This window comes from Diaphorina citri, unplaced genomic scaffold (genome assembly GCF_000475195.1).
Source record: "Diaphorina citri unplaced genomic scaffold, Diaci psyllid genome assembly version 1.1 scaffold153, whole genome shotgun sequence".
Taxonomy (NCBI): Eukaryota; Metazoa; Arthropoda; class Insecta; order Hemiptera; family Psyllidae; genus Diaphorina; species Diaphorina citri.
The window spans coordinates 134289-161188 of NW_007377590.1; the positions used below are offsets into that span (position 1 = coordinate 134289).

Sequence of the window (26900 nt, forward strand, 5' to 3'; positions counted from 1 at the left end):
GTCTGTCTGTCTGTCGGTCTGTCGGTCTGTTCCCATAGAAGGACTTATCCAAACCTAGTCGACCTATACATATATCAAATTAAAGGTAAAAAAAAAAACTGGTTTTTGGGGGATTTTTTTTTTCACATTTTCTCACACAAATGAGCTCTGATCTTGAAATTTGTCGCGACGACCTATGAACTCAGAGCGAGAAAGTTTTAGATAACACTTCAGTCGTTATTTTAAGACCGGTTTTAGCGTCACCTATGTTAAGCTACGCCGAGCAAAGTCAATAAATGGATGGGTGACTTAAAGTTAATTGAGTAATTGTGGGATTTTTTTTTTCACATTTTCTCACACAAATGAGCTCTGATCTTGAAATTTGTCGCGACGACCTATGAACTCAGAGCGAGAAAGTTTTAGATAACACTTCAGTCGTTATTTTAAGACCGGTTTTAGCGTCACCTATGTTAAGCTACGCCGAGCAAAGCCAATAAATGGATGGGTGACTTAAAGTTAATTGAGTAATTGTGGGATTTTTTTTTTCACATTTTCTCACACAAATGAGCTCTGATCTTGAAATTTGTCGCGACGACCTATGAACTCAAAGCGAGAAAGTTTTAGATAACACTTCAGTCGTTATTTTAAGACCGGTTTTAGCATCACCTATGTTAAGCTACACCAAGTAAGGTCAATAAATGGATGGGTGACTTAAACCTTATATTGGGAATAAAGGGAGAACGGGCTCTAGTCTTGATTTTAAATCAATACATGAAAGTAAAATCGAAAAATGAAATCAAGAATATTAATAAACTGAATATTAAACAAATTAGGTAGGTACATAGGTACTGATTTTCTTTAATCACGATCAAATAAACTACGGGCTAAAAAATTCCCAGAGGGACGGACCCAGCTTGTTTAAATTAATTGTTATTATTTTTAGGTAAGTGATGTAGATGAAATTGAAATGTGAAAAGTAACATCCTATTCAAATCTTGACTGAAACTTCTAGATAAAACTTACGTGATAAATCCAAATCGGTCAAAATTGCCATAGAAGTCATTGTCAGGCTCTTCCCAAGAGTGAATTTCAGCACCAGCATGACGACCTTTCAAATATCGCTCAACAATGGCATGTCTCTCTTCTGCTGCTCTCAAGAGCAGCTCTTCTGAATTCATATTGATGTGACCATTCTCATAACCATAATGCTATCTGAAATTAAGGCAAAATTAATAAGAAGATGGATGAGAGACATGAAAACAGGGTTAGTGATGGGCCGAGTGAATGATTTTACTCGAGTGGACTCGAGTTTGACTTCACTCGAGTCCACTTGATTATTATTTTGTTTCACTCGAGTGGAAAAAAAACTATTCATTGGGTTCTCTGACCCGAGTTCACTTGCGCACTTGGCACATATTATTGCAACATACAGTTTCTATTCGAGTACAAATCTATTCGTCAGAAAAACTATTCGTTTGAACGAGTTGATGATTCACTACCCCCGTCTCCCCTCTTGCCTCTTACTAGATGATGATGATGATGATGATGCAAGAAAGAGAACTGAAGAGGGGGAGGGGTATAGTGGTATACCCCTATGCTGAGAGTTTCCGAACGAAAACCTGAATATCATCAACTCGCTCGCCTACTCAAGTGAGAAATCGGCGCAGTGTAATTTCCTGGAATAAATATTCAACTTGATTAATTTCCACTCGAGTTACAACTCGAGTTGGAAAATAATAGAGTTGAAAAATCTCACTCGAGTCCCATCACTAAACAGGGTTGTTCCTACCAACCAAGGATGTTTCCTAGAAAAAGTACACAAGAATCTAGTAAAATCTGGGTGGTGTAAGATTTATTAGGAATCAAAGAAACAAGTGCTACTCACTGCCAACCTATCACACGATAAATGGAGGAGCATTTACCAAATACCTAACTATCGGCTATCCATGTATTTACATGGATATGGGTTATGGTCAGTACGCACAATGTACTGACATGTACCAATTTGGCAGAGATATTTATCAGAAAACCTGATCCATAAATTAGGTAATCAAGTAAAAAGTAAGCAGGTAAGTAACTCACCTCATTTGGTACTTTCTCTCTAAAAAGTAGGGAATGTCCTCCACATGGAAATCATGACCAATAGGGTTTCGGGTGTATCTTTATAATAAAACTGTTAATAATTGAAAATTGAAACTATTAAAGTGTCTGTTTCTGCATGGAGCAACCTAAAAGCTGTGGGGAAATATGTCAAACTGATATGGTGTCCCTCTCATTGCGGTATTCGCGGCAATGAGGCCGTAGATCAGGCAGCTAAAGATCCCCTATCTATTATCCCCTGTGATCATGGCAATGTCGCACACCTCAAGACTTTAAACCTTGGATTGCCAAACTAATCAAGACCCAATGGCAGAGGTCGTGGGACGATATTCCTAACAACAAACTTGTTTTGTTTAAGGTATGTATGCCTTGTACTCTCATTCTGATTAATTAAGTAATCATCAATTAACAGTAGACTGTGGTGGGCAAAGATTTCAATAGAACTCTTGTTATAATTATTTATATGTATTACAAACTGACATGGAGGGGTAGATATTGATGAAGTTTTGATTTTCATCATCCAATAAACTTAACATATTCCCTCAATGTTCAAGACTGAGGGGCAGTGGGTATTTTCTGTATGGGCTTTTACAATTTCCTTTTCACTCTTTTGTTTCAGGTTCCATTCCATATTGTTTTCTACCATCATGTCATTGAAGATCTCCTGTACTTTTCCCAATACTTCTGAGATTTTCTGAGTTCTTGTCTACATCATGGATAGTTTGAGAGAAAAATCTTCAAGATAATCTTGCTAGACTTGATGTCAGTTCAAACTGTCTTGCATGATGTTTTGTCTACATCATGGATAGTTTGAGAGAAAAATCTTCAAGATAATCTTGCTATGCTTGATGTCAGTTCAAACTGTCTTGCATGATTGACTTTATTTATCCAAGAGACCAAAGGGTCCAGTTTTTGTGTGATGACTTAAATGATTCAGATTGTGTCATTCTAGAATCTCATTTGTGTTAATATGGACATAAAAGACCTCAAGAACTACCTTGATGTGCTCGTCCGTGATGGTCCCGCCCTGGGAAGAACAATAGTAATAATAAGTGCTTATTTATACTGCTCGCATAGGACTGAAAAGTCCCTTTACTCCAGCAGTAGGCCACTACTATTATTGTGGTCAAATTCTCAAATTATATTGAAGATAAAATTCCATACCTCGGCTGGGATTGAACCCACGCCCTCCTGTTTACCAGGCGAGCGCCTTGACCAGTAAACCACCAAGACAGGTAAAAAAAAGAAAGAAAAAAATGGTGGAATAGATATGAAATTTGTCTTACTACATCATTATCATTACATTACACTATTCTTTAATGATTTATGTTGTATGTAAGTATAGGGGATCATCTTATTTTACGAATTTGCACAGATATTTCAACAAACTGTGTATCATATTTTGTTGGAATAAACGTCAGTTTTAAAGGAGGGAAAAAAAGGAATTTTTAACTGTGGTGTTAATGTTAAGCATATTTAAATGCTTGTCACAAATATCGTTCCCTGATTATTATAAATAGATAAATTTTATGACTTGACTTGGACTCGAACCACCAACCTCCTGATCCAAAGTCCAACGCGTTACAACAACTGCACCACTGAGGTTGGTAATAAACGTCAGTTAATAATATAATGGACCCATCCGCTATGTTAAAAGTATTGTACAACTGCTACCCACCCTTTAGAGACAACCCGCCCACTCATATTACCCTCACCCAGCTCGAGTGGGGCCGGGGAAAACCAGCGGAATGCGATCGCCCAAATGGTCACCCATCCGGGTTCGATTCCCGCCCGGGGCAGATTGAACGCCGAATTTTCTTTTTTCCAGTTCAAAATCAGTGGAAATCTTGAAATTTGAAATAGCTTTATTCATCTCTTGACAATTTGGTACCTACTTGGAGAGAATAACGGACCACTGAAAAAATGCAGGTATGCAATTCGTAGTTCAGGCAAAATGTCTCATCAGGTATACTAGGGGAAGATGCTCTTGGTCATTTTGCTATTCTGGTAGTCAAGCACCAAGCCCTTACAATGATTGATTAGGTATGTTTCAAGACGGTGTATGACTGATAAAAAATGAGCTGCTACAACAGTTAACATTATCACTGACAAATGGGACACAGTAAACTAGATCTGGGTTTGAATCTCAAGACCATTGTAAATTCTAATCATATCATAATCTCCATCACCAAATATCTCTCTTTTCAGTCCACCATCAACTACGAGTCAATGCAAAGATATGTGTCACCTGTCAACCCAGCCATCTTTCCTCACCTCACCATATTGCTGCTTGGAATTGGAATATTCTTCACAGCTTGGTTCTTTGTCTATGAGGTGACCAGCACAAAACTATCACGAGATCTTGTCAAAGAGTTGGTCATAGCTCTGGTAGCAGCCTTGTTCTCTGGTTTTGGCACACTGTTCTTGTTACTTTGGGTCGGAATATATGTTTGAAGTGCTTTGACATTTTGTTTAAGGTATGTATGCCTTGTACCTACTCTCATTCTGATTAATTAATCATCAATTAAAAGTAGACTGTGGTGGGCAAAGATTTCAATAGAACTCTTGTTATAATTATTTATATGTATTACGAACTGACATGGAGGGGTATATATTGATGAAGTTTTGATTTTTATCATCCAATAAACTTAACATATTCCCTCAATGTTCAAGACTGAGGGGCAGTGGGTATTTTCTGTATGGGCTTTTACAATTTCCTTTTCACTATTTTGTTTCAGGTTCCATTCCATATTGTTTTCTACCATATCATGTCATTGAAGATCTCCTGTACTTTTCCCAATACTTCTGAGATTTTCTGTGTTCTTGTCTACATCATGGATAGTTTGAGAGAAAAATCTTCAAGATAATCTTGCTAGACTTGATGTCAGTTCAAACTGTCTTGCATGATTGACTTTATTTATCCAAGAGACCAAAGGGTCCACTTTTTGTGTGATGACTTAAATGATTCAGATTGTGTCATTCTAGAATCTCATTTGTGTTAATATGGACATAAAAGACCTCAAGAACTACTCAGGAGATAATGTTAATTACCCATAGTGTCCACTGCTCAAGACCAAAATCAATCAAAATGTGCATCTTGTACCTTCCTTTCATGGAAACCTAAAATGGACAGCATTAGGCAGAAGGGTACTGTTCAAAGCTGTCAATTTAAATCAACATTTTTTGATTACCCATAGTGTCCACTGCTCAAGACCAAAATCAATCGAAATGTGCATTTTGTACCTTCCTTTCATGGAAACCTAAAATGGACAGCATTAGGCAGAAGGGTACTGTTCAAAGCTGTCAATTTAAATCAACATTTTTCCCCCAACTCCTTTTTTTATTTGTTCAGTTTCTCCAATCTGTTAAAAGATCAACATCATTGAAAGATACAATATTGGATACTGGACTAGTTGATGAAACTTTTTTGTTAAACCCCTTCATCAAGATATGGCGGGACCTGTGATCAGAAAGTGAAAAAGAAAAAGCTATATTATATGGTAAAATGAATAAAAATGAATTTTAATAGATTATATTTATTTGGATAAATAAAAAAATAAATCAGTATATATTAAATGAACTTTCTGTCATGCTAACTCATTCTCAGTTATCTCATGTTCATCCTATACAATTAAAATTAAAGAAAACTTGAAAGCCCATTTCTACATCTCAGCAATCTGAACAGAATAATTTTGATCACATTCCGAGACAAATAAGGAAAGTAAAAATGAGGTCTTAAGCTTGGTACATGCTGCAATTTTTTTTCTACAATCAGGTCGAATCATAAATCGTACAGTTATGTCCTGTACACACAGTACAAAAAGTAAACATTTTATTCCGTTTCACATCCACGCAAACAATTTATAACTTGATCAGATTTAGATAGTAAAAAAGAAGCTACTATGCCCAGTAGGGTCTGGTACATTAAAATTAAATTCTTTCCTTAAGTACTACCTATAGGATAAGGAAAATAAAAATGCTAAAGGGTTGAGCAACATCTAAAATGTGAAGAGAGTTCAAACTTCCTGTAGCTGTTCAAGTGTTTTTAACCCTGGGTCCATCATCCAATGAAGTCCTTTGTAGGAAAAGGTAGTTTTGACTGACATATCCGGGAACAGTGGAAGAAAAAAAAATCTACATAAATTAGCAAGTATTGTAACAATAAAAGCCAGGAGGGCTCTTAGGGAATACAAAGAGTATAACCCTTTAACAAGATAGTTTCTCGACAACATACCTACTAAGTTTACAACAAGATGATTCTAAATACTCTCAATGGTTTCAATTTATTGATGATTCAGTTTACGATTCTCAATTTAATTCTCTCTGAAATGTACAATTCCACAGTTCCAATATACATTGAGAAAATGTTCCAACACACACACTCCCGCCGTTTATCGCGCGTAGGAAATATGCTTGTAGCACTTGAAGAGGAGAGCTCGAAACATGAACTGTTTCCGTGAGAGGGAGCGAACTTGTTTCAAGTAGACTTCGAGGTCGATGACCCCTCGCCTTAGGGCTTCTCCCATGTAGTAGATGGTATCTTCTGTAGCAGCCTCCTCTGTGAATGTATTCAGAATTCTGAAATACCAAAACAAAATATTTATTATTTAAGGAATTTTAGGGGCAAATACCAAAGATCTTAGCCACCTCTTAAAATAAATGCTTAAAATATTAAAAAAAAAAAAAAAAAAAAAAAAAAAAGGATTTAGCCAACCTACCTAGCTCCCTTGGTGGGAAGCGCGTCTACCTTGTAAGCGCTAGGTCGCGGGTTGATTTCCGCCCGGAGCGGATTTTATCCTAAACACATAATGTTCGTTCTCGGAACAGCTGGCTTTCTTCTATCCTGTCTTCCTTCTCTCTTCGCTTTCAGGACGATAAGACCTTCGCAGTTTCAGTTCTCTCTATCAAACCTCTAAAAAAAAAAAAAAAAAAAACTGTTCTGTTTCGGTTCCGGTTCAAACAAATAAATTTTACGCCCCACCGGGTATCGAACCCACACAAACTTACTGTTTATAAATAGGTGCCGTGGTGGTTACAGCTTCATCAACATCGACTTCTGTTTTCTCAGTGAGCACCGCTAGAATTTCATCCAACTCTGTTTCCTTCTCTTTGAGAAACGAAATACTGCGCTCTAGTTCCGCCTGTAAAATAGAAAATGCCGAAAAACCATGAAACTAATAATATTTCATTGTTTTATTTCATCGAACAATTCTTTCACAAGCTCAATAACTCTGTTTCGTGTTAATATAGGCCGGGCGGCGCTTCGAACTCTTGACGTTCGCGCGTCTCTCGACACGCTTGATGAAAATAAATTTCCATTCTGCCAGCCTAGTTAGCTAGGCTGGCAGAATCGATTCCCGCCAGAGCTAAAACTTTTAAACAGATAAGATTCGTTCTGAGAACGGCTGCCTTCTTCCTATCCTGTCTTCCTTCACCTTTGGGACGATAAGACCTTAACGGTTACAAGTTTCCTCTATCAAACCTCTTAAAAATCACTTTGATGCATATATAGGATGACCATACGTCCCGCAAAAAATTATGGTCACCCTATGCATATATCACTTAGTCCGTGGAACAAGCATTGCTTTTACGGATAGGTATACCATTTATATGTCCCGTTCGATATATTGTATTATTATTAATAAATGGAAAAGTAAAAAAATCATAATCATGGACTCACCTTTTCCTTATCAATACGTTCAAACATTCGCGCCAGTTTGAATTTCCCTTGGTTAAGCTCGTTTTCTGTTTGCTTAAGGATTTCAATTTCTTCTTGAGCTTGCACTTTTTGTTCGTTCATCTTGCGTCGGATTTTATCTTCCACGGCAGACTTGAGTGACATTTTGATGTGCTCGTCCGTGATGGTCCCGCCCTGGGAAGAATAATAGTAATAATAAGTGCTTTTTTATACTGCTCGCATAGGACTGAAAAGTCCCTTTACTCCAGTAGTAGGCCACTACTATTATTGTGGTCAAATTCTCAAATTATATTGAGGATAAAATTCCATACCTCGGCTGGGACTGAACCCACGCCCTCCTGTTTACCAGGCGAGCGCCTTGACCAGTACACCACCGAGACAGGTAAAATAAATAAATGGTGGAATAGATATGAAATTTATCTTACTACATCATTACATTACACTATCCTTTAATGATTTATGTTGTATGTAAGTATAGGGGATCATCTTATTTTACGACTTTGCACAGATATTTCAACCAAATGTGTATCATATTTTGTTGGAATAAACGTCAGTTTTTAAGGAGGGAAAAAAGGAATTTTTAAATGTGGTGTTAATGTTAATGCTTGTCACAAATATCGTTCCCTGATTATTACAAATAGATAAATTTTCTGACTTGACTTGGACTCGAACCACCAACCTCCTGATCCAAAGTCCAACGCGTTAACAACAACTGCACCACTGAGGTTGGTAATAAACGTCAGTTAATAATATAATGGACACACCCGCTATGTTAAAAATATTGTACAACTGCTACCCACCCTTTAGAGACAACCCGCCTACTCATATTACCCTCACCCAGCTCGCGTGGGGCCGGGGAAAACCAGCAGAATGCGATCGCCCAAATGGTCACCCATCCGGGTTCGATTCCCGTCCGGGGCAGATTTTATCATAATAAACAGATGAGGTGCATTCTCGGAGTGGCTGGCTTTCCTGTTCTCCTTCTCTCTTCGATTACGGGACGATATGACCTCAGCAGTTACACTTCCTCCTATCAAACCTTTCAATTAGCCAGCCTAGTTAGCTTAGTTGGTAGTGCGTCTGCCTTGTAAGCGCTAGGCCGCGGGTTCGATTCCCGCCCGGGGCGGATTTTATCCTGCTGGGATAATGTTCGTTCTCGGAACGGCTGGCTTTCTCCTATCCTGTCTTCCTTCTCTCTTCGATTTCGGGACGATAAGACCATAGCAGTTACAGTTCCCTCTGTCAAACCTCTTAAAAAAAAAAAAACCTACGTCAATAGTTTGAAGAGACGCCCGGCATAAATCAACACGGAACAGAGTTTTGATGTTTTACTGATTTTTTTTTTTTTTTTTTTTTTTTTTTTTTTTTTTTATTTTATGTTAAAATTTTTTTTAAAATGATATTACCTCAGCAGTTGCCACTTCCTTCGATCCAAACAACAAAAAAAAAAAAAAAAAAAAAAAAAAAAAGTAGTGTGATTAAAGGTTTCGACTTACCGAGGTCACGGCTGGGGCTGGGCTAGGCGTAGGCACAGGGTATGGTGTAGCAGGGGTGGACCCACCCGGGGGATAGAGTGGGTAAGGTGAGTAGCCCCCCGCACCAGGCGTGGCCCCAGGGGTGGGATACGAGGGGTATATAGAACCACTAGGCGCGGCTGCAGCGTTGGGATTGTAGCCAGGGTAGGCGGAGGGTGGGTAGGTGGGGTACGGTGTGTTAACGTTGGAACCAGGCATGGGCATGTAACCTGGGGAAGAGGGGGCGGAAAATTATGTCATATTATTTAAATTCGTGGATTCGGAAACTCTAACTGTTAACATATTGATGGAGGACACTCTGTAACTTTGTGAATTTCCATTTATATTTTTGAAATAAACGGAAGTACTTAACTGATACAATTCACAAGATTTTGTATCAGTTACTTCCCTTCATTTCAAAAATAAAACTCTAAAGTCCATTACTTTCAGTCCATTCTTCTTCTTCTTCGCCTTTTCTTGTGTACAGACGGGGTCGGCGTTTTTCGCCACCCTCTCAATCAGTCCTAACTAGGGTGATTGCTTTGGGCTGACATTTGGTTTTGGCTACAAATTTTACCAGTGGATGCCCTTCGCACTCAACCTTTGCTATTTCTTTAGCAAGGAAAATCCAGGCTGGTATAATCCCTGTTCAAAGTCCCCCAGCCAGACTAAGCTGGCCTACTCCCTGTTTAACGTCCCCCAGCCAGACAATTATGAAAATAATGATAGTACATTTTCAATGAAATAGAAGAATTAACTGTGAATTGTAATGAATAAACTTCTCATTATTATTATTATTAATGTATCTATAACGAGCAGGGTTACCCGCCCTTGGTAAGAAAAAAGTCTCACTTTGTGTAGGGTAGGGTGCATTTGAAGCCATGTTTCCATTGTAGGTCGGATTTGTGGCTGGTTCTTGCTTCGTCCTAGATGAGTATAGGGGAGGCAGTGCACTGAAGGCTGAGGCTAGAGTTTTGATCAGACCTTCCAGCTTGGAATTTTGCTGGAGAAACGCAGAAGAGTTGAGAATATGACGTTAGTTTTATGACAATAGACTCTTGAGTGGAAGGCGGAAGGTAAACACTAGGCGAGGTTAACACCGGAGGCGTTCTCTATCACCTAACCCTTAGAGCTCCATTATTATGTCGTCAAATTCTCAAATAAAAGAGGATAAAATTCCATGCCTTGGCTGGGATCGAACCCACTAGGCGAGCGTCTTGACCACTAAGCCACCGAGGGAGGTGGCTCGTTTTGTAACAAGATAACGGCCGAACTGTACATAGAAAACCCGGCCTAAGGACACTTTAATCTACAAATTTTATGGAACCTGTCTGTTTAGTTTGGTTGACTTGGGCCGAAATCTAAAGGTGTGTCCACACATAGTCAACGACGGCCGGTCGATGTGGATTGACGGCCGGTCGACTATGTTTGGACACACTTTAAAATAGCAAGAAAGGTTTATTTGTGCAGGTAGCCTCCGTGGCTGAGTGGGTATCACACTAGGCTTGCACTCCGATTCATGATTTGATTGATTGAGGTTCATTTGTGCTTACTTGTGCTTAGTATAATTCACTTTTTAAATCCTAAGTTTTTTTCAGTAGGGGAAAGGTGCCATAATCCGACCCCAACACCCAAACCAGGGACTCACCGCTGTCCATGTGTGCAAGTAGGGGGAGTAGATTTTCCCCGTGTGGTCCACATTCTGCGATACGTTGATCCTCATGTCTGCCGTGGGGCGGATGTTTCCATTGTAGGTCGGATTTGTGGCTGGTTCTTGCTTCGTCCTAGATGAGTATAGGGGAGGCAGTGCACTGAAGGCTGAGGCTAGAGTTTTGATCAGACCTTCCAGCTTGGAATTTTGCTGGAGAAACGCAGAAGAGTTAAGAATATGACGTTAGTCTTATGACAATAGACTCTTGAGTGGAAGGTAAACACTAGGCGAGGTTAACACCGGAGGCGTTCTCTACCACCTAACCCTTAGAGCTCCATTATTGTGTAGTCAAATTCTCAAATTAAAGAGGATAAAATTCCATGCCTTGGCTGGGATCGAACCCACTAGGCGAGCGTCTTGACCACTAAGGCACCGAGGCAGGTGGCTCGTTTTGTAACAAGATAACGGCCGAACTGTACAAAGAAAACCCGGCCCAAGGACACTTTAATCTACAAATTTTATGGAACCTGTCTGTTTAGTTTGGTTGACTTGGGCCGAAATCTAAAGGTGTGGCCACACATAGTCAACGACGGCCGGTCGATGTGGATTGACGCCCGGTCGACTATGTTTGGACACACTTTAAAATAGCGAGAAAGGTTTATTTGTGCAGGTAGCCTCCGTGGCTGAGTGGGTGTCACACTAGGCTTGCACTCCGATTCATGATTTGATTGATTGAGGTTCATTTGTGCTTACTTGTGCTTAGTACAATTCACTTCTTAAATCCTTACAATTCACTTTTTAAATCCTTACAATTCACTTTTTAAATCCTAAGTTTTTTTTCAGTAGGGGAAAGGTGCCATAATCCGACCTCAACACCCAAACCAGGGACTCACCGGTGTCCATGTGTGCAAGTAGGGGGAGTAGATTTTCCCCGTGTGGTCCACATTCTGCGATACGTTGATCCTCATGTCTGCCGTGGGGCGGACGTAGCATATGGGGGCGTGATCAGGGTGGGTGTCCATCAGCCAGATGCACACCGGTATGTGATAGACCAGGCCTGAAATTGCGACGCGGGCGATTTTATATTTATTAATATTTTTTCACCAGAGCTTTCGTTAGCACTTCGTGCGCCATGTCGGTCATATAAGTCTAACCACTACACACACCACTGAGGTTGGTCATATCTTTTTTTTTATGCTTAGTCTCTCAAATTGTTAAGAGAGTTCTAGAGGCACGGTTACCTCAGTGGTAACGCGGTCGCTTGTAATGCAGAAGGTCCCGGGTTCGATGCACACCATCAAACTCTCAAATTAAGTTAAGTTAAGAGAGTTCTAGAGGCACGGTTACCTCAGTGGTAACGCGGTCGCTTGTAATGCAGAAGGTCCCGGGTTCGATGCACACCATCAATAATTTGAACTGCACTTGTTTTTCGATAGCAAATATCTCAACGGGTTACTTTCTGGTGTTCTCGTGTTGACCCAGCTCGTAAATGGGAAGTATTGTGTCTCTTATCGCCATCTGATAAGGGACATACTATGGGATGGGCATGCTATTCTTTCCATCACTAACTATTTCTTAGAAATAAAATCTGACGGGTTACTTTCTGGTGCTCTCGTGTTGACCCAGCTCGTAAATGGGAAGTATTGTGTCTCTTATTGCCATCTGATAAGGGACATACTATGGGATGGGCATGCTATTCTTTCCATCACTAACTATTTCTTAGAAATAAAATCTGGTGTGAACATCACACGACTTTCTATTACATTAGCGGAATACGTATTTAAAAAAAAAAATCTTCCAAGTCCCGAGCCGCCTACTGCGGCCAATTTTTGGTTGAAAATTTTACTCCCCGTGTAATAAGGGATCGTTTAAAAGTGTCCAAAAATTGAACTTTTTTTTTTGAAAAATTTTCCGAGTCCAAATATCGACCACCTACGGCGTGACTATCCGATTTTTACCAAATTGTTACAGTCGCGTCCTTGGACCATACACCATACCGGGATAGCATACCAAATTTCATCGCTCTAGGACAAACCGTTCTTGAGATATTTTGTATACCACTTTTTCCCATTTAAACCTGTAGTACATACATACATACGTACAGACCATGGGCTATACAACCTTTTCCCATTTAAACTTGTGGTACATACGTACAGACCATGGGCTAAAAATCACTTTTTTGACATCAGGGGATCCCAAAACGGATATTTCCAACCATTTCTTTTGAACATTTGGACCGGATAAAAATCACTTTTTTGACATCAGGGGATCCCAAAACGGATATTTCCAACCATTTCCCGATTTTGAAAATTTGGACCGATTGCAATACTTTCATTATCAGGGGACCCCAAAACGGATATTTCCACCCATTTCCCGATTTTGAAAATTTGGACCGATTGCAATACTTTCATTACAGTATAGCGCTATAATGTAGTAATAGAAAGTAATTACTAGTATAGCTCCGCTATACTGTAGTAATAGAAAGTAGAAACGGCAGTGAACACAATACACGACTTTCTCACTTAATCCGTGGAACAAGCATTGCTTTTACGGATAGGTATACCATTTATATGTCCCGTTCGATATATTGTATTATTATTAATATTATTAATAAGCTCTCTCTTCTCTCTCACACTCACGCACTCTCTCTCTCTCTAAAAAAAGTAAAGAAAATATAAGTTTAATAGGTAACTAAGGTAGGTAAAAGAGATAGAGGGAGAGAGAGAGAGAGAGAGAAAATTAAAATAGACTGAGACAAGTGTGAAGCATGCATTTCAAAATTAGTAGCAAAGTATTGAAAATGAGTCGCAAAGTATTGAAAATAAATTGCAAAGTATTCAAAACAGAGCTACTTAAGTGCTGAGCTGTGTAGCACGACAGACTATCACCACAGAAGAAATATGTACTTAGAAAGAAGAAAGAAGTTTTGTAAAATATTTAATTGTTCTAGCATATTCACAATTAATTCGGAATTTTCACGAAACAAAATCTTGACCCCCTCCCTACAACTTTTTTTTTTAGTGTCAACAAAGGAATACCTAGATGATTCCTCCATGTAGGAGAAAATGGCCAGCGGACAAAGATAATTTAGAAAGCTGTTTTTGACATCACATCAACTATTAGAAAGGTTATGAAAGGTTTTTTCTTTGTAATATTAGTCCTAACACTTAAATGTCTTTTGCAAACACGAAGTTTAAATTGCATTTTTTTCTTTTTTTTTTTATGAACCGCAAACCTAACATCTGTCTTTTATTAATTTTTTGGTACTTGTGCAGAAGTCGCGTCCGTGGAATATTGCTACCAAAGGAACTGGCAAAAACGAGCAGGCAAAAACGAACTGGCAAAAACGAGCAGAAGGCAAAATCCTGTTATAGGGTTAGGTTAAACGCAAGGAAGAGGGGGCGGAAAATTGTGTCATATTATTGAAATTCGTGGATTGGGAAACTCAAACTGTTAACATATTGATGGAGGAGTCTGTAACTTTGTGAATTTCCATTTATATTTTTGAAATAAACGGAAGTAACTGATACATACAATTCACAAGATTTTGTATCAGTTACTTCCCTTCATTTGAAAAATAAAACTCTAAAGTCCATTACTTTCAGTCCATTCTTCTTCTTCTTCGCCTTTTCTTGTGTACTGACGGGGTCGGCGTTTTTTGCCACCCTCTCAATCAGTCCTAACTAGGGTGATTGCTTTGGGCTGACATTTGGTTTTGGCTACAAATTTTACGAGTAGATGCCCTTCGCACTCACTCAACCTTTGCTATTTCTTTAGCAAGGAAAATCCGGGCGGGTATAATCCCTGTTCAAAGTCCCCCAGCCAGACTAAGCTGGCCTACTCCCTGTTTAACGTCCCCCAGCCAGACAATTATGAAAATAATGATAGTACATTTTCAATGAAATAGAAGATTTAACTGTGAATTGTAATGAATAAACTTCTCATTAGTATTATTATTAATGAGGTTTTATCTATAACGAGCAGGGTTACCCGCCCTTGGTAAGAAAAAAGTCTCACTTTGTGTAGGGTAGGGTGCATTTGAAGCCATGTTTCCATAACTTATTAAATAAAATAATTCAATCAGAGGATTATCAATTATTATCAGCTCAAATTACTTCTGAGTTGTAGCACAAACAACCAAGTTAAAAAAGAAGTGAACAAAAGAGTTGTACATCACCTATTAGTTTTGCAGTGGTAGAACTGAAGAGATGCTGTACAATATGGCACACGATTTAAAGTAATTCAAGCATTGAGCAAAAATGCAATACTGAGCTCATCACCATGGTGAGACTCGATAGCTTACCTTTGTATTGAACAGGAATAGTTCCGTTCAAGTTGATTAAACTTTTTTGAGATCCATCATTGAAAACTAAAAAGAATATTTATTAATAATAAAAAATAAAACACGAGTATTTAGGAACAGAGAACCATTTTTTTTTCAAATTCTGTAGTTAGGTACATATTTCTTTTGGAAGCCTGAAAGTACAGCTTGCAGTAGGTATTCCTGTAGGCAGCAAATATGTACCTACTAATGGAATATGTAAGTATTGCTAGATACTTTTACTTTTATTTCTGTTTTGATACATGTGTATTATGTAGGGTCACCCATATAGGCAAAGTCTTAGCTTAGACAAAAGAATCTGAGTGAGCTCTACAGTTCACAAAACCACTAGTATAAGAAGCTTCTTATTAAGAAGTTAACATCTTAAAAAAGGGATAAAATGAACATTGACTCATTAATTTTTGTATCACATTAGGCGAAACTCTTGTTTTTATCCCCTGTAGATGTTGAAAACTAAAAAGAATATTTATTAATAATAAAAAATAAAACACAAGTATTTAGGAACAGAGAACCATTTTTTCAAATTCTGTAGAGGTACCTACATATTTCTTTTGGAAGCCTGAAAGTACAGCTTGCAGTAGGTATTCCTGTAGGCAGCAAATATGTACCTACTAATGGAATATGTAAGTATTGCTAGATACTTTTACTTATATTTCTGTTTTGATACATGTGTATTATGTAGGGTCACCCATATAGGCAAAGTCTTAGCTTAGGCAAAAGAATCTGAGTGAGGTCTACAGTTCACAAAAACACTAGTATAAGAAGCTTCTTATTAAGAAGTCAACATCTTAAAAAAGGGATAAAATGAACATTGACTCATTAATTTTTGTATCACATTAGGCGAAACTCTTGTTTTTATCCCCTGTAGATTACAGTCAAGTAATTTCACTTTTAGATAGAAACAGTTGAAACACTAGGTTATAGGTACCTACTTACTGCTCAGGTAATCTACGAGGAATAGTGCATCATAGGAAACGTCAGTGCATCTTGTTTACTATTCTCTTTCAGTGTCCCCCCCCCCCTACAGTCAAGTAATTTCACTTTTAGATAGAAACAGTTGAAACACTAGGTTATAGGTACCTACTTACTGCTCAGGTAATGGGATAAAATGGTTCTTTAGGGGGAGGCAGTGCCCAAGTCATTCAAGGGTTCATAAATAATATTAGATCACTCTTGGGGTCTTTGTGGGGGACTTGCCATTTAAATACGAGGGATGAAGTAAAAAAACAAGGACCCCAATATAAAGAAGTAGGTACTTGATTACGTCTATTTAGATTTTACTGTGATCAATTGAATTAGTGGTTCTGTGATTTGAATAAAAAAAAGCACCTACAGAATGCCTAAGCAATCCCAAAATCTTTTAAATTTTCTTTGTCTCATAAATATGATTACCTGCAGAATTAATATCTTGAAAATTGAATAAATGCTTTCAGAGTTATGGTCAGCCTAATGAAGAGAAAATCATTGAGTTAAAACGTAAAATTCATTTTGTTTCTTTAATTATTAATATGATTATGCTATAAATGATAAGAGTTGTTTATTTCCATTCAAGTACCTACCTATGTACCCATTGGAAGTTTTTAGGAAATTGTAACACAGAAAGTGACAGAATTTACTTATAAAAAAGATATCCTTGGACTCAGTCCTTCTGTTACCTACTTATTCTTTGCCTTACTAAGAAGAATAAATAATTGCAAGATTATGGACAGTGGGAAAAGCAAATTACATTTAACAGCTAAGAGGGCTGTTATCTTATGCTATCATCACCAATGAAGAGTTAAAGCAGGTACCAAAAACGGTAAAATATTCAAGGGTCAATTTACGAAACAGAATTATTGAAGTTAAGGCTGTTACCAGTTACCTACTTTTAGTCCTAACCTACTTTTCCAAATCCTCGAAAAATAAATATGTAATAATAACAAATAAATAATATCTAGATATCTAGGTAAGAAATACATCCAAGTAATATTTTAACTTTTTAGTTGGGTTTCTAGACCCAACATTGGTAATTTATTCTCAATTCTTAAAAATATCGGACCTTGATTTTTGTGTTTGTACAAAGTTTTTTAAAGTGTCTTCTTTCTTGGATTTGAACCATTGTTTTGAGAGCTCAGGGACAAACACTGCAAGGTATGTATTGTCACATTTTTTTTTATTTATTTATTTATTGTCTCAGTCACTTTAGAAAGTTTAAGCTTGATTGCTATGCTATCAACTGCCTTGACAGCACAGTAGTTTTAAAAAAGTGTCTGCCAGGTACCAGGTTTGAATCCCTGCCAAAAATATTAGATTCTTTTTTGATTGATAATTTGGCCAGATAATGCCTACCTACTAAAGCTTGGAGAGTAAAGTACAGATATTGAATTTGATTAGTGGTTGGTCATCTTTCCTGTCACATTTTATTTATTTATTTATTTATTGTCTTAGTCACTTTAGAAAGTGTAAGCTTGATTGCTATGCTATCAACTGCCTTGACAGCACAGTAGTTTTAAAAAAGTGTATGCCAGGTACCAGGTTTGAATCCCTGCCAAAAATATTAGATTCTTTTTTGTTTGATAATTTGGCCAGATAATGCCTACCTACTAAAGCTTGGAGAGTAAAGTACAGATATTGAATTTGATTAGTGGTTGGTCATCTTTCTCTCATGATGGAAAAACACGTGTATATTTATGTATGTTTTGATACCTTTTCCCTTGTGACTTTACAAACATAATATATATAAGTAATACTTTAATTTTACATCTTTTTCCAAACCAAATTAATAACTCATCTTGTTTTACAGACTGGAGACCGACTGCTTGGATGGGACCCTGATGGGAGTTGAGCCCAGTACATCCGAGCCAACCCCATCTGATCCCTCGTGTCAACCTCACCACACTGAACAAGGTAAGGATTTCATTCACTCATGCATGTGTTAAAAAAAACACAAAACACACATTGTCCCTCAGAACACAAAGAGGCATAAATAACTAAAACTCTTTAGCTACACAAGAATCCTGAACTTTTGAGTTTAAAATCAAACAATTAAATAGCTTGTTAAACATAACAAATGAACAAACAAACAAAGGAGCATAGGCAAGTCACAAATTTTCAAATCTAATTTTATTTGTTTTAAAGAGTACTTGTATGCTAGATTCTTGTGTCTCAAACAAGCATCTACCCAATCCTGAGTTGTAATTTATATTTTTAAACTGGCATAATTTAGCCATATTATTATTGCATACAAAAGTTTGTTTTTGCTCTCCCGTAAAATTCCAAAATGTGCCTTATGCCCCCTTGTATTGTGAGGGACAAATATGTCATTGCAGGCTGTTCTTAACATAGCAGAAATGTTTCTTAGCAGGTTGTTCGTACACATCAAGTCCAAGAAATAACAATCATAAATTTATCTTTATTTTTGTTATTTTATCTTTATTTTTGTTATTTTTAAGGTACTTAAAAATAATGGAAAGAAAAGAAGAAAGAAAATTAAATACCAAGTCATCTACATAGGTAGGTACCTACATCATACGTCAAAGAAACTCCTTTCTTCAAACTCTACATCTACAATCAGCTCATGAAAAGAGAGTGATGTAAATAACAATATTATCATTGAGTAGATATATCTTAACCCTTTAGGAGCCAATACACGCATATAAAGGGTGTCCCAATAAGAACGCAAGATTTGATTTTGTTTTTTCAGGGTGTGCATACTGAGAAGCATGGAAAATAAAACAATATCATTTAAGTATCTATCACTTAAATTTAATGATTGACATTATACCTACCTACATTGGTGTAATGTAAAGTAATGCCAAATTGATATTTTCATTCTGTTTTTTTTTTTTTTTTTTTTTTGTCTGTAGTAGTAGAATGGTGGTTACTTCAGATTCGGAGATGGGTGATTTGAATCTAAGTCAAAGTCAAGTCATAAAATGTAGAAGAAAGTTTAAAAGAATCCTAAAATTCTATAATTAAGTAACCGTTTGGACTCAATTATGTCGTGAAATTATTTGAGAAATTTTGGGATAAAATTATATGCCTCCTCAGGATTCGAAACCGCGTACTCCTGTTTACTTCCAAATATTTACTTACCATAAGCACAAATTTTGCAACTTTGCATGATTTTTTGTTGGGCAAACCAAATGGAAAATTAAACAATTTCATTATCTTTCTAAACCTGTATTAAAACACAATCAACTAGCACTTGCTAGTAACAACTTGGAACTTCCAAGTTTTCTGGACCGCAAATTAGATTTCGTTATCAGTCCAGAATAGGAAAATAATTGATAAGGAAGGAGAACAATAGAATCATTATGTTAAAATGACTTACATCACTGAAATATCTTTTTAATTTACTGTCGTGAATGTCTGCCATGTTTACTTCTAATGATGCTGAAAAATAAAACAATATTGAATATGCCATTAGTTATTCATTACTCAGTACTTGTTCAGAAGTCACGTCAATGGAAAATTGCTACAGAAAGTGGCTGTCACAAACAAGCAGTGACCAGTGTTATTATAGGGTTAGGTTAAACACAAAAATGAGCTTTCTTTTTCACTGTCATGGCTTCTGAATAATCAATCACCTTTTTCTTCTGTGAAACTAATATAACATCATAAGTATAGCAAAATGTTAAGTTCTATGGAATGGGGGACTGGAACTCTTCGGTTCTCAAGCTAGCAGAGAGTGTTTGTTACACAATAATGGACAGGAACAAAATAACAAATAGACTTACCACAAGAAGATCTCCATCGGTAGTAGATGGAATTTGACAGGGCTTTGATTCTCCATCCAGAGATACATCAACCGAATTTACTTGATCAGACAAAGTATTGCCAGTAGCTGATGAGGGATCATAGGCTTGGATATCTGAAGAACAATCAACAACTTAATCACCAGATGGCTTTTTGATGACTGAAACAAATCTGTTAACAACAAAATCTTGGTACTTTGAAGGGAGATTACGTTTTCTTTTAGTGCAAAACGGAAAATGACACGATTTCGACTAGGCAAATTATTGCGCAAAAGTGATGATGTGTAGATTTTATTAGGTTTAGTGCACCATGATGACTAATTTTGATATGTTCACAATCAATCTGTCAAAGATTGGGCAAATAAAACAAGTCATAACAAAGTTATGACCGTTTCAAATCTTGCGTTCTTATTGGGACACCCTTTATTTACTTAATGTTGCAAGTTACGTAATGTATGTGATTCCGTAAGAGTTACACCCAACAGAACAAGACAAAAGCCAGGTGAAGAAGAAGAAGAAGAAGAAGAAGAAGAAGAAGAAGAAAAATCAGATCCCAACTTAGTCCTGAACATAAATTATCCCAAAAAGTCCTCTTTTGCATTATTTCTTTTATGATGTTTCCTGTACCTATCGTGAATCAATTTAACCACCTACTCTGTAAACTAAATCTCAACTGCTACTTTTCAATAAATCTTTTTTTTTTTCTCACCATTCCTTCCTTGCTTTTGATATGATAAATTTCACAAGTACCTAACAAAATGTCTCTATTTTTTTTCCACATTTAGACTTACCAATAAACTCAATGCAAAATCATTGAGATTAATAAACTTATGAAAGTTCAATTTAGAGATCTCTAATTCTCTACTCTTTCCACATTTCTTTCTTGTCACAAAGGGTTAACTTTATGCTGTAGGTACTGTACAAACAGTACAAAAACTACAATGTACTGTGCAAGGAAAACTATGATGTACTGTAAGGAACTTGTACATTATCACATAACAGGCAGGTTGTTACTCTTTCCTTTTCCATATCTGATGAAGTTGTTTGGCTCCAGTGCATCCACAAGCCTAGCAAACAAAGCATCACGTTATTGGACTTGAGACATTCATAATGTGCAACACAGTGTGACTCACAAACTCACAGTCACTTTGAAAATTTGAAAACTGTAACACCTGAACTGAACTTAACTGCCTCGGTGGTGTAGTGGGTCAACCTGCCTTGGTGGTGTAGTGGTCAAGACGCTCGCCTGGTAAACAGGAGGACGTGGGTTCAATCCCAGCCGAGGTATGGAATTTTATTACAATATTTGAGAAGTTATAGTAATAGTAGTGGGTAGCCTACTGTTGGAGTAAAGGGACTTCAGTCCTATGCAAGCAGTTCGGGCTTTTGCGTCCAATCACCAACTGAATGATATTCAATAATTCATAATGTGCAACACAGTGTGACTCACAAACTCACGTCACTTTGAAAATTTGAAAACTGTAACACCTGAACTGAACTTAACTGCCTCGGTGGTGTAGTGGTCAACCTGCCTCGGTGGTGTAGTGGTCAAGACGCTCGCCTGGTAAACAGGAGGACCTGGGTTCAATCCCAGCCGAGGTATGGAATTTTATCCTTACTTACAATATTTGAGAATTTATAGTAATAGTAGTAGGTAGCCTACTGTTGGAGTAAAGGGACTTCAGTCCTATGCAAGCAGTTCGGGCTTTTGCGTCCAATCACCAACTGAATGATATTCAATGTTCCACCTGTAATATAATAAAAAATAACCCTTTGAACCAACCTCTGTAGTAGTAAAATAGTGGTTACTTCAGATTCGGAGATGGGTGATTTGAATCTAAGTCAAAGTCAAGTCATAAAATGAAGAAAGTTTAAAAGAATCCTAAAATTCTATAATTAAGTAACCGTTTGGGCTCAATTATGTCGTGAAATTATTTGAGAAATTTTGGGATAAAATTATATGCCTCCTCAGGATTCGAAACCGCGTACTCCTGTTTACTTGGCGGGCTACTCATCAACAACAGCCTTGTTTTCAAAAGTTGTTATGAAAAGGTGGAACGATGAAATCAATATTTCTTTGGACTTGGTTTTTATGAACGCCTGGTATCTATTTGTGTATGCAATGTGCAATACTTATTATATTTTGATCTAATCTAAACTCTAAAGCTTTCAATATGCGATGATGTGTTTAGTATCCTCGGCTTTACTTACCTACTTAAAGGTAGTTGCTCGTAAAAATAATTCACAAAGCAAAGAGGGAATTTTTCTTTCCCTTTACTTACTCGGGGGAAAATCCCACGTATCTACTCACCCCTCAACCTCCTATGATAGTGCCTGTACCCCATCATTTCCAATAAGAAATACCTACATTTTCGCTACATATACCTACTTATTGGATTGCAAAGTTCCTCTTTAGAAAGTTGAAAGTGCATTGAAAGATAGTAATCAGATCACCTTTGAGACAGCTGTACACTGCTAAGGTTGGACAACCCTGCTAAAGCTTTCAATATGCGATGATATGTTTAGTATCCTCGGTTTTACTTACTTAGAGGTAGTTGCTCGTAAAAATAATTCACAAAACAAAGAGGGAATTTTTCTTTCCCTTTACTTACTCGGGGAAAAAAAATCCCACGTATCTACTCACCCCTCAACCTCCTATGATAGTGCCTGTACCCCATCATTTCCAATAAGAAATACCTACATTTTCGCTACTTATACTTATTGGATTGCAAAGTTCCTCTTTAGAAAGTTGAAAGTGCATTGAAAGATAGTAATCAGATCACCTTTGAGACAGCTGTACACTTTGCACATATTCAAGCTGCATAGGTACTGTATTTTACTGAAGGTAGTAGTAGCATGCTACACTTGCTATAGGGTGTTTGGTGTCTAGATGCCCTTGGTAACTTACATGGGATTTTAGTTTCATGACTTGGACCATAGGTTCTACTAATTAAGAATTAAAAATAAGAAAAATATTAATTTTATTGTTTTGGTGCTCAGTATAACCCAATTGATGATTCTCATGAAAAATATAACTGTCCAAATGTATTTTTTTCGTAAAGATCGTCAAAAATAATAAATAATCCGAAAAGTAAGAAAAATATGAATTTTATTCTTTTGGTGCTCAGTATAACCCAATTATTGGTTTGGTGTTCTGTATAAGAGCCTCTAGGGGCCCAAGCCAATACTCCATGCGACCAAAAATTTCGTTTATGTGTCCAATATGTTTGCCAAATTTCGTCAAAGTAGGAGAAAAAAAAGACCCCGTTCGAGATTTATGGTGAAACAAACAGATTGCAGAATCGTCGAGTTAAAACTAAAGATTTCACTTTGTTCGTTCAATTTGAATATTATTCTAACTGGTTACCAATGTTACCATACTGGAAACAAATCGTTTCATGTAGCGGGGTGCCCTAATGACCCAGATTTTTATTGCTGTGCCTTTTAGTTTCCCTGTGAACGCTTTTATCCTTTTTCTTCTGTGAAACTAATATAACATCATAAGTATAGCAAAATGTTAAGTTCTATGGAATGGGGGACTGGAACTCTTCGGTTCTCAAGCTAGCAGAGAGTGTTTGTTACACAATAATGGACAGGAACAAAATAACAAATAGACTTACCAATAAACTCAATGCAAAATCATTGAGATTAATAAACTTATGAAAGTTCAATTTAGAGATCTCTAATTCTCTACTCTTCTTTGTTACTTTCCTAGATGATTACATGATCAATCAGACTGATTATTTCTTATTTCTACTTACCCAAGTATGATTCAACATCAATCACTTTGAACTGATGTTTAAAATGTCTAGACTTTTATATTGTCACTCGATTGAATTTTTAACTTTTAACTATTGTTCTTCAAGTAGCAGAGATCACTTTGAACTGATGTTTAAAATGTCTAGACTTTTATATTGTCACTCGATTGAATTTTTAAAGGGTGTATTTCCTGACTTTTTCTGTTCTCTACTCTTCTTTGTTACTTTCCTAGATGATTACATGATCAATCAGACTGATTATTTCTTATTTCTACTTACCCAAGTATGATTCAACATCAATCACTTTGAACTGATGTTTAAAATGTCTAGACTTTTATATTGTCACTCGATTGAATTTTTAAAGGGTGTATTTCCTGACTTTTTCTGGTGTTCCGTGGATTATCTTGAAAGGGTAATCCCAAGATAAAACTTTAAATCACAGAAAATAGATGAGAAATCCAAAATCCGAGAGGAAAAAGGAAATGAAAGGAAAAATTTAATCCAAACACTTGATTTGAAATCAGCTGATATGAAAATCATGAATGTACACACGTGAAGTTAGCAACTTTTTGTCATAAACAATGTTACCAACACCAGCTGAAATCACCCAAGTGAAAAAAAGCCCGATCTGCCCGATGGGATGGATCTGATTTCAGCCAGACAATGGACAAGCAGGACAAGAAATTATCAACAGTATAATAAAAGTCTTTCGAAATTTTCATTTTCTATTTCCATCTTTCTACCTACACATCAATTGCGACGATCGGCAAATTCGGCAATGGACAACTGGCCCCCGCGCCAGGGTGCAGCCAATAAAAAATTAGTGACTTTCGTCTTTAAAACAGCACCATTCGGCGGAGCAGCACACTAAAGAGGAAGGAGCCCCTAATATCCCTCAAGACTGTGGGACTTTTTCAAAAACTGTGGGATTTTCTCAGGAATTTCACAACCCAATGTCAGGGCTGGGTCACAGGGGGGTTGCCCCGGACCCATTTCACTACGGGGCCCCAGCAGTTCTTTTTTTTCTCGTCTTCTTCTTCAATTTTGGTTGATTTATGATTTTTAATTTTTCTGGATTAATAGATCGACCGTGCAGTGATTTCTACTTGCTTCCTTTTATCTCGGTAATAGTCCTGTTTTTTATCCCCAGGGAACAGTCGTATCAGCCAGGCCAGGTTTTGTAGTCACAGTCCAAGTTGGAGCATGATTGTGTAGCTACCTACCATTAGCATTTCACACTTGACTCTCTTTGGCTTTTGATCCAACCTTTTCTCTTATCACATACGAGGAATAGTGCATCATAGGAAACGTCAGTGCATCTTGTTTACTATTCTCTTTCAGTGTCCCCCCCCCTACAGTCAAGTAATTTCACTTTTAGATAGAAACAGTTGAAACACTAGGTTATAGGTACTTACTGGTAATGGGATAAAATGGTTCTTTAGGGGGAGGCAGTGCCCAAGTCATTCAAGGGTTCATAAATATTATTAGATCACTCTTGGGGTCTTTGTGGGGGACTTGCCATTTAAATACGAGGGATGAAGTAGAAAAACAAGGACCCCAAAAGAAGTACTTGATTACGTCTATTTAGATTTTACTGTGATCAATTGAATTAGTGGTTCTGTGATTTGGAGAAAAAAAAGCACCTACAGAATGCCTAAGCAATCCCAAAAACTTTTAAATTTTGTCTCATAAATATGATTACCTGCAGAATTAATATCTTGAAAATTACCACCCTGAATCTACAAACGTTGGTAGTTCTTTGTTTACATTTTTTTGAGCAAATTATACAGGGTCTGCTGAGGGCCAGTTTTGGTCGCTGAATCTACCAACGTTGATGATTTAACCCAGATTTTTATTGCTGTGCCTTTTAGTTTCCCTGTGAACGCTTTTATCTGAAAGCTTTTTATTTTCTTTAGCCCTTTGTGGTCAGTTGGTGTTGTATGAATGCGTTTTACATGTTCGTTTCATTTTCATAAATGGGGAAAAAAAACCTGCTGAAACAGAAAGGGTTTGTATAAAGATACACAGGCCAGCCTAGTTGGCTTGGTTGGTAGCGCGTCTGCCTTGTAAGCTCAAGGTCACGGGTTCAATTTCTGGCCGGATTGAACTTTATGTCAAACACGGCTGGCTCTCTTTTATCCTCTCTTTCTTCGATTTCGGGACGATAGAACCTCCTGTTGTTACAGTGCCCTCTATCGAACCCCTGTTACTAATAAAGCCCTTACAGTCATACAGGGACTTTTAACTCTATTTTTTATTATTGTTGTTATTTTAAGACACCGTAAACCTAGGGTTACCTACTTACAGGAAAGTGCAGTATGGGGTTAATCGCGTCGTGCCAAGTTTTGCTGATTTTTAATTCTGAAACGAAGAAGAAAGAAAACAAGGTTTCTGGCTTGTTCCTTGTTTTTCCTCCAGAGGTGGAGAAGGAGCTTTCGAACTTTCGTATTTAGGGAACGAGGTCAGTTTTCCGCTCGAAACTTACAGGAAATTCCAACAATAGTATTGATTTATCAAGGAAAATTCCAGGACATAAATTTGATCATCTTGGGAAATCTCGTAAAATAGAATTGATGAACTAGGAAATAAGAATTTTCACCCCATCGCATCGGTGAAATTCGATTTCTAGGTTTTGTCTGATTTGTTAAAATAAAGAGTCCCTAAAGTGTTTTTTTTCCTTCCTCGTTTACCCCCCTAAAGTCTATTCTTCCTTTCCCACCCACTTGGACTTTCTTCCTCTCTCCTTCCCAATAGCGTCTTCATCCTTCTTTTCCCCTCAGTGTCTCTTCCTGTTCCTCCATCCTGTCTTTTCTTCCTTCATCTCCCACTCCCCCTAAAGTGTATTCTTCCTTCCTTACTCCCTTGGTCTCTCTCCCCCTCCCACAGCCACTAGTCTCTTGTTACACAACAAACACTGTGTTGGCGGGGGGTCAACAATGTCTTTTATGAAAACACACATTGTCCCTCAGAACACAAAGAGGAAATAATTAACTAAAACTCTTTAGCTACACAAGAATCCTGAACTTTTGAGTTTAAAATCAAACAATTAAATAGCTTGTTAAACATAACAAATGAACAAACAAACAAAGGAGCATAGGCAAGTCACAAATTTTCAAATCTAA

The 26900-nt window shown here is 37.3% G+C and overlaps 4 protein-coding genes and 2 long non-coding RNA genes across 7 annotated transcripts in view; 2 read left to right on the forward strand and 4 right to left on the reverse strand.

Annotated features, from left to right (window-relative positions):
* The window catches only part of LOC103505132 (USP6 N-terminal-like protein), a 24095-nt gene extending 21950 nt beyond the window's left edge, over positions 1–2145 (reverse strand). For both annotated transcript variants that reach the window (XM_026820502.1, XM_008469442.3), the window contains exons 1-2: positions 2062–2145; positions 1076–1191 (exon numbers count right to left, since the gene is read on the reverse strand). In XM_026820502.1, the coding sequence (XP_026676303.1) occupies positions 1076–1157 (82 nt within the window). In that variant the 5' untranslated portion in view covers positions 1158–1191; positions 2062–2145. The remainder of the gene's footprint in view (positions 1–1075; positions 1192–2061) is intronic.
* A 1733-nt stretch (positions 2146–3878) lies between these two features.
* On the forward strand, positions 3879–5158 carry LOC108251859 (transmembrane protein 258-like). The gene is made up of 3 exons (XM_017442283.2): positions 3879–4008; positions 4288–4556; positions 4818–5158. The coding sequence occupies exons 1-2, from the start codon at positions 4003–4005 to the stop codon at positions 4531–4533; spliced, it is 252 nt and encodes an 83-aa protein (XP_017297772.1). The 5' UTR covers positions 3879–4002; the 3' UTR covers positions 4534–4556; positions 4818–5158.
* Positions 5159–5403: 245 nt separating this feature from the next.
* Positions 5404–15311, reverse strand: LOC103505134 (tumor susceptibility gene 101 protein). Its single transcript, XM_008469443.3, has 8 exons — positions 15246–15311; positions 11911–11999; positions 10940–11014; positions 10144–10294; positions 9274–9521; positions 7760–7951; positions 7087–7220; positions 5404–6657 (listed from the first exon to the last, which is right to left on the reverse strand). Exons 2-8 carry the CDS (start codon positions 11962–11964, stop codon positions 6471–6473), a joined length of 1041 nt encoding a protein of 346 aa, XP_008467665.1. The 5' UTR covers positions 11965–11999; positions 15246–15311; the 3' UTR covers positions 5404–6470.
* A 1952-nt stretch (positions 15312–17263) lies between these two features.
* Positions 17264–26900, forward strand: part of LOC113465741 — a 94753-nt gene continuing 85116 nt past the window's right edge. The window contains exons 1-2 of the mRNA XM_026820503.1: positions 17264–17414; positions 18067–18170. Of these exons, the coding sequence (XP_026676304.1) occupies positions 18098–18170 (73 nt within the window). The 5' untranslated portion in view covers positions 17264–17414; positions 18067–18097. The remainder of the gene's footprint in view (positions 17415–18066; positions 18171–26900) is intronic.
* Positions 18965–23832, reverse strand: LOC108251857. Its single transcript, XR_001809388.2, has 3 exons — positions 23782–23832; positions 19597–19658; positions 18965–18976 (listed from the first exon to the last, which is right to left on the reverse strand). It is a non-coding gene; the product is annotated as an uncharacterized LOC108251857 (long non-coding RNA).
* Positions 24164–25474, reverse strand: LOC113465742. The gene is made up of 2 exons (XR_003390359.1): positions 25194–25474; positions 24164–24207 (listed from the first exon to the last, which is right to left on the reverse strand). It is a non-coding gene; the product is annotated as an uncharacterized LOC113465742 (long non-coding RNA).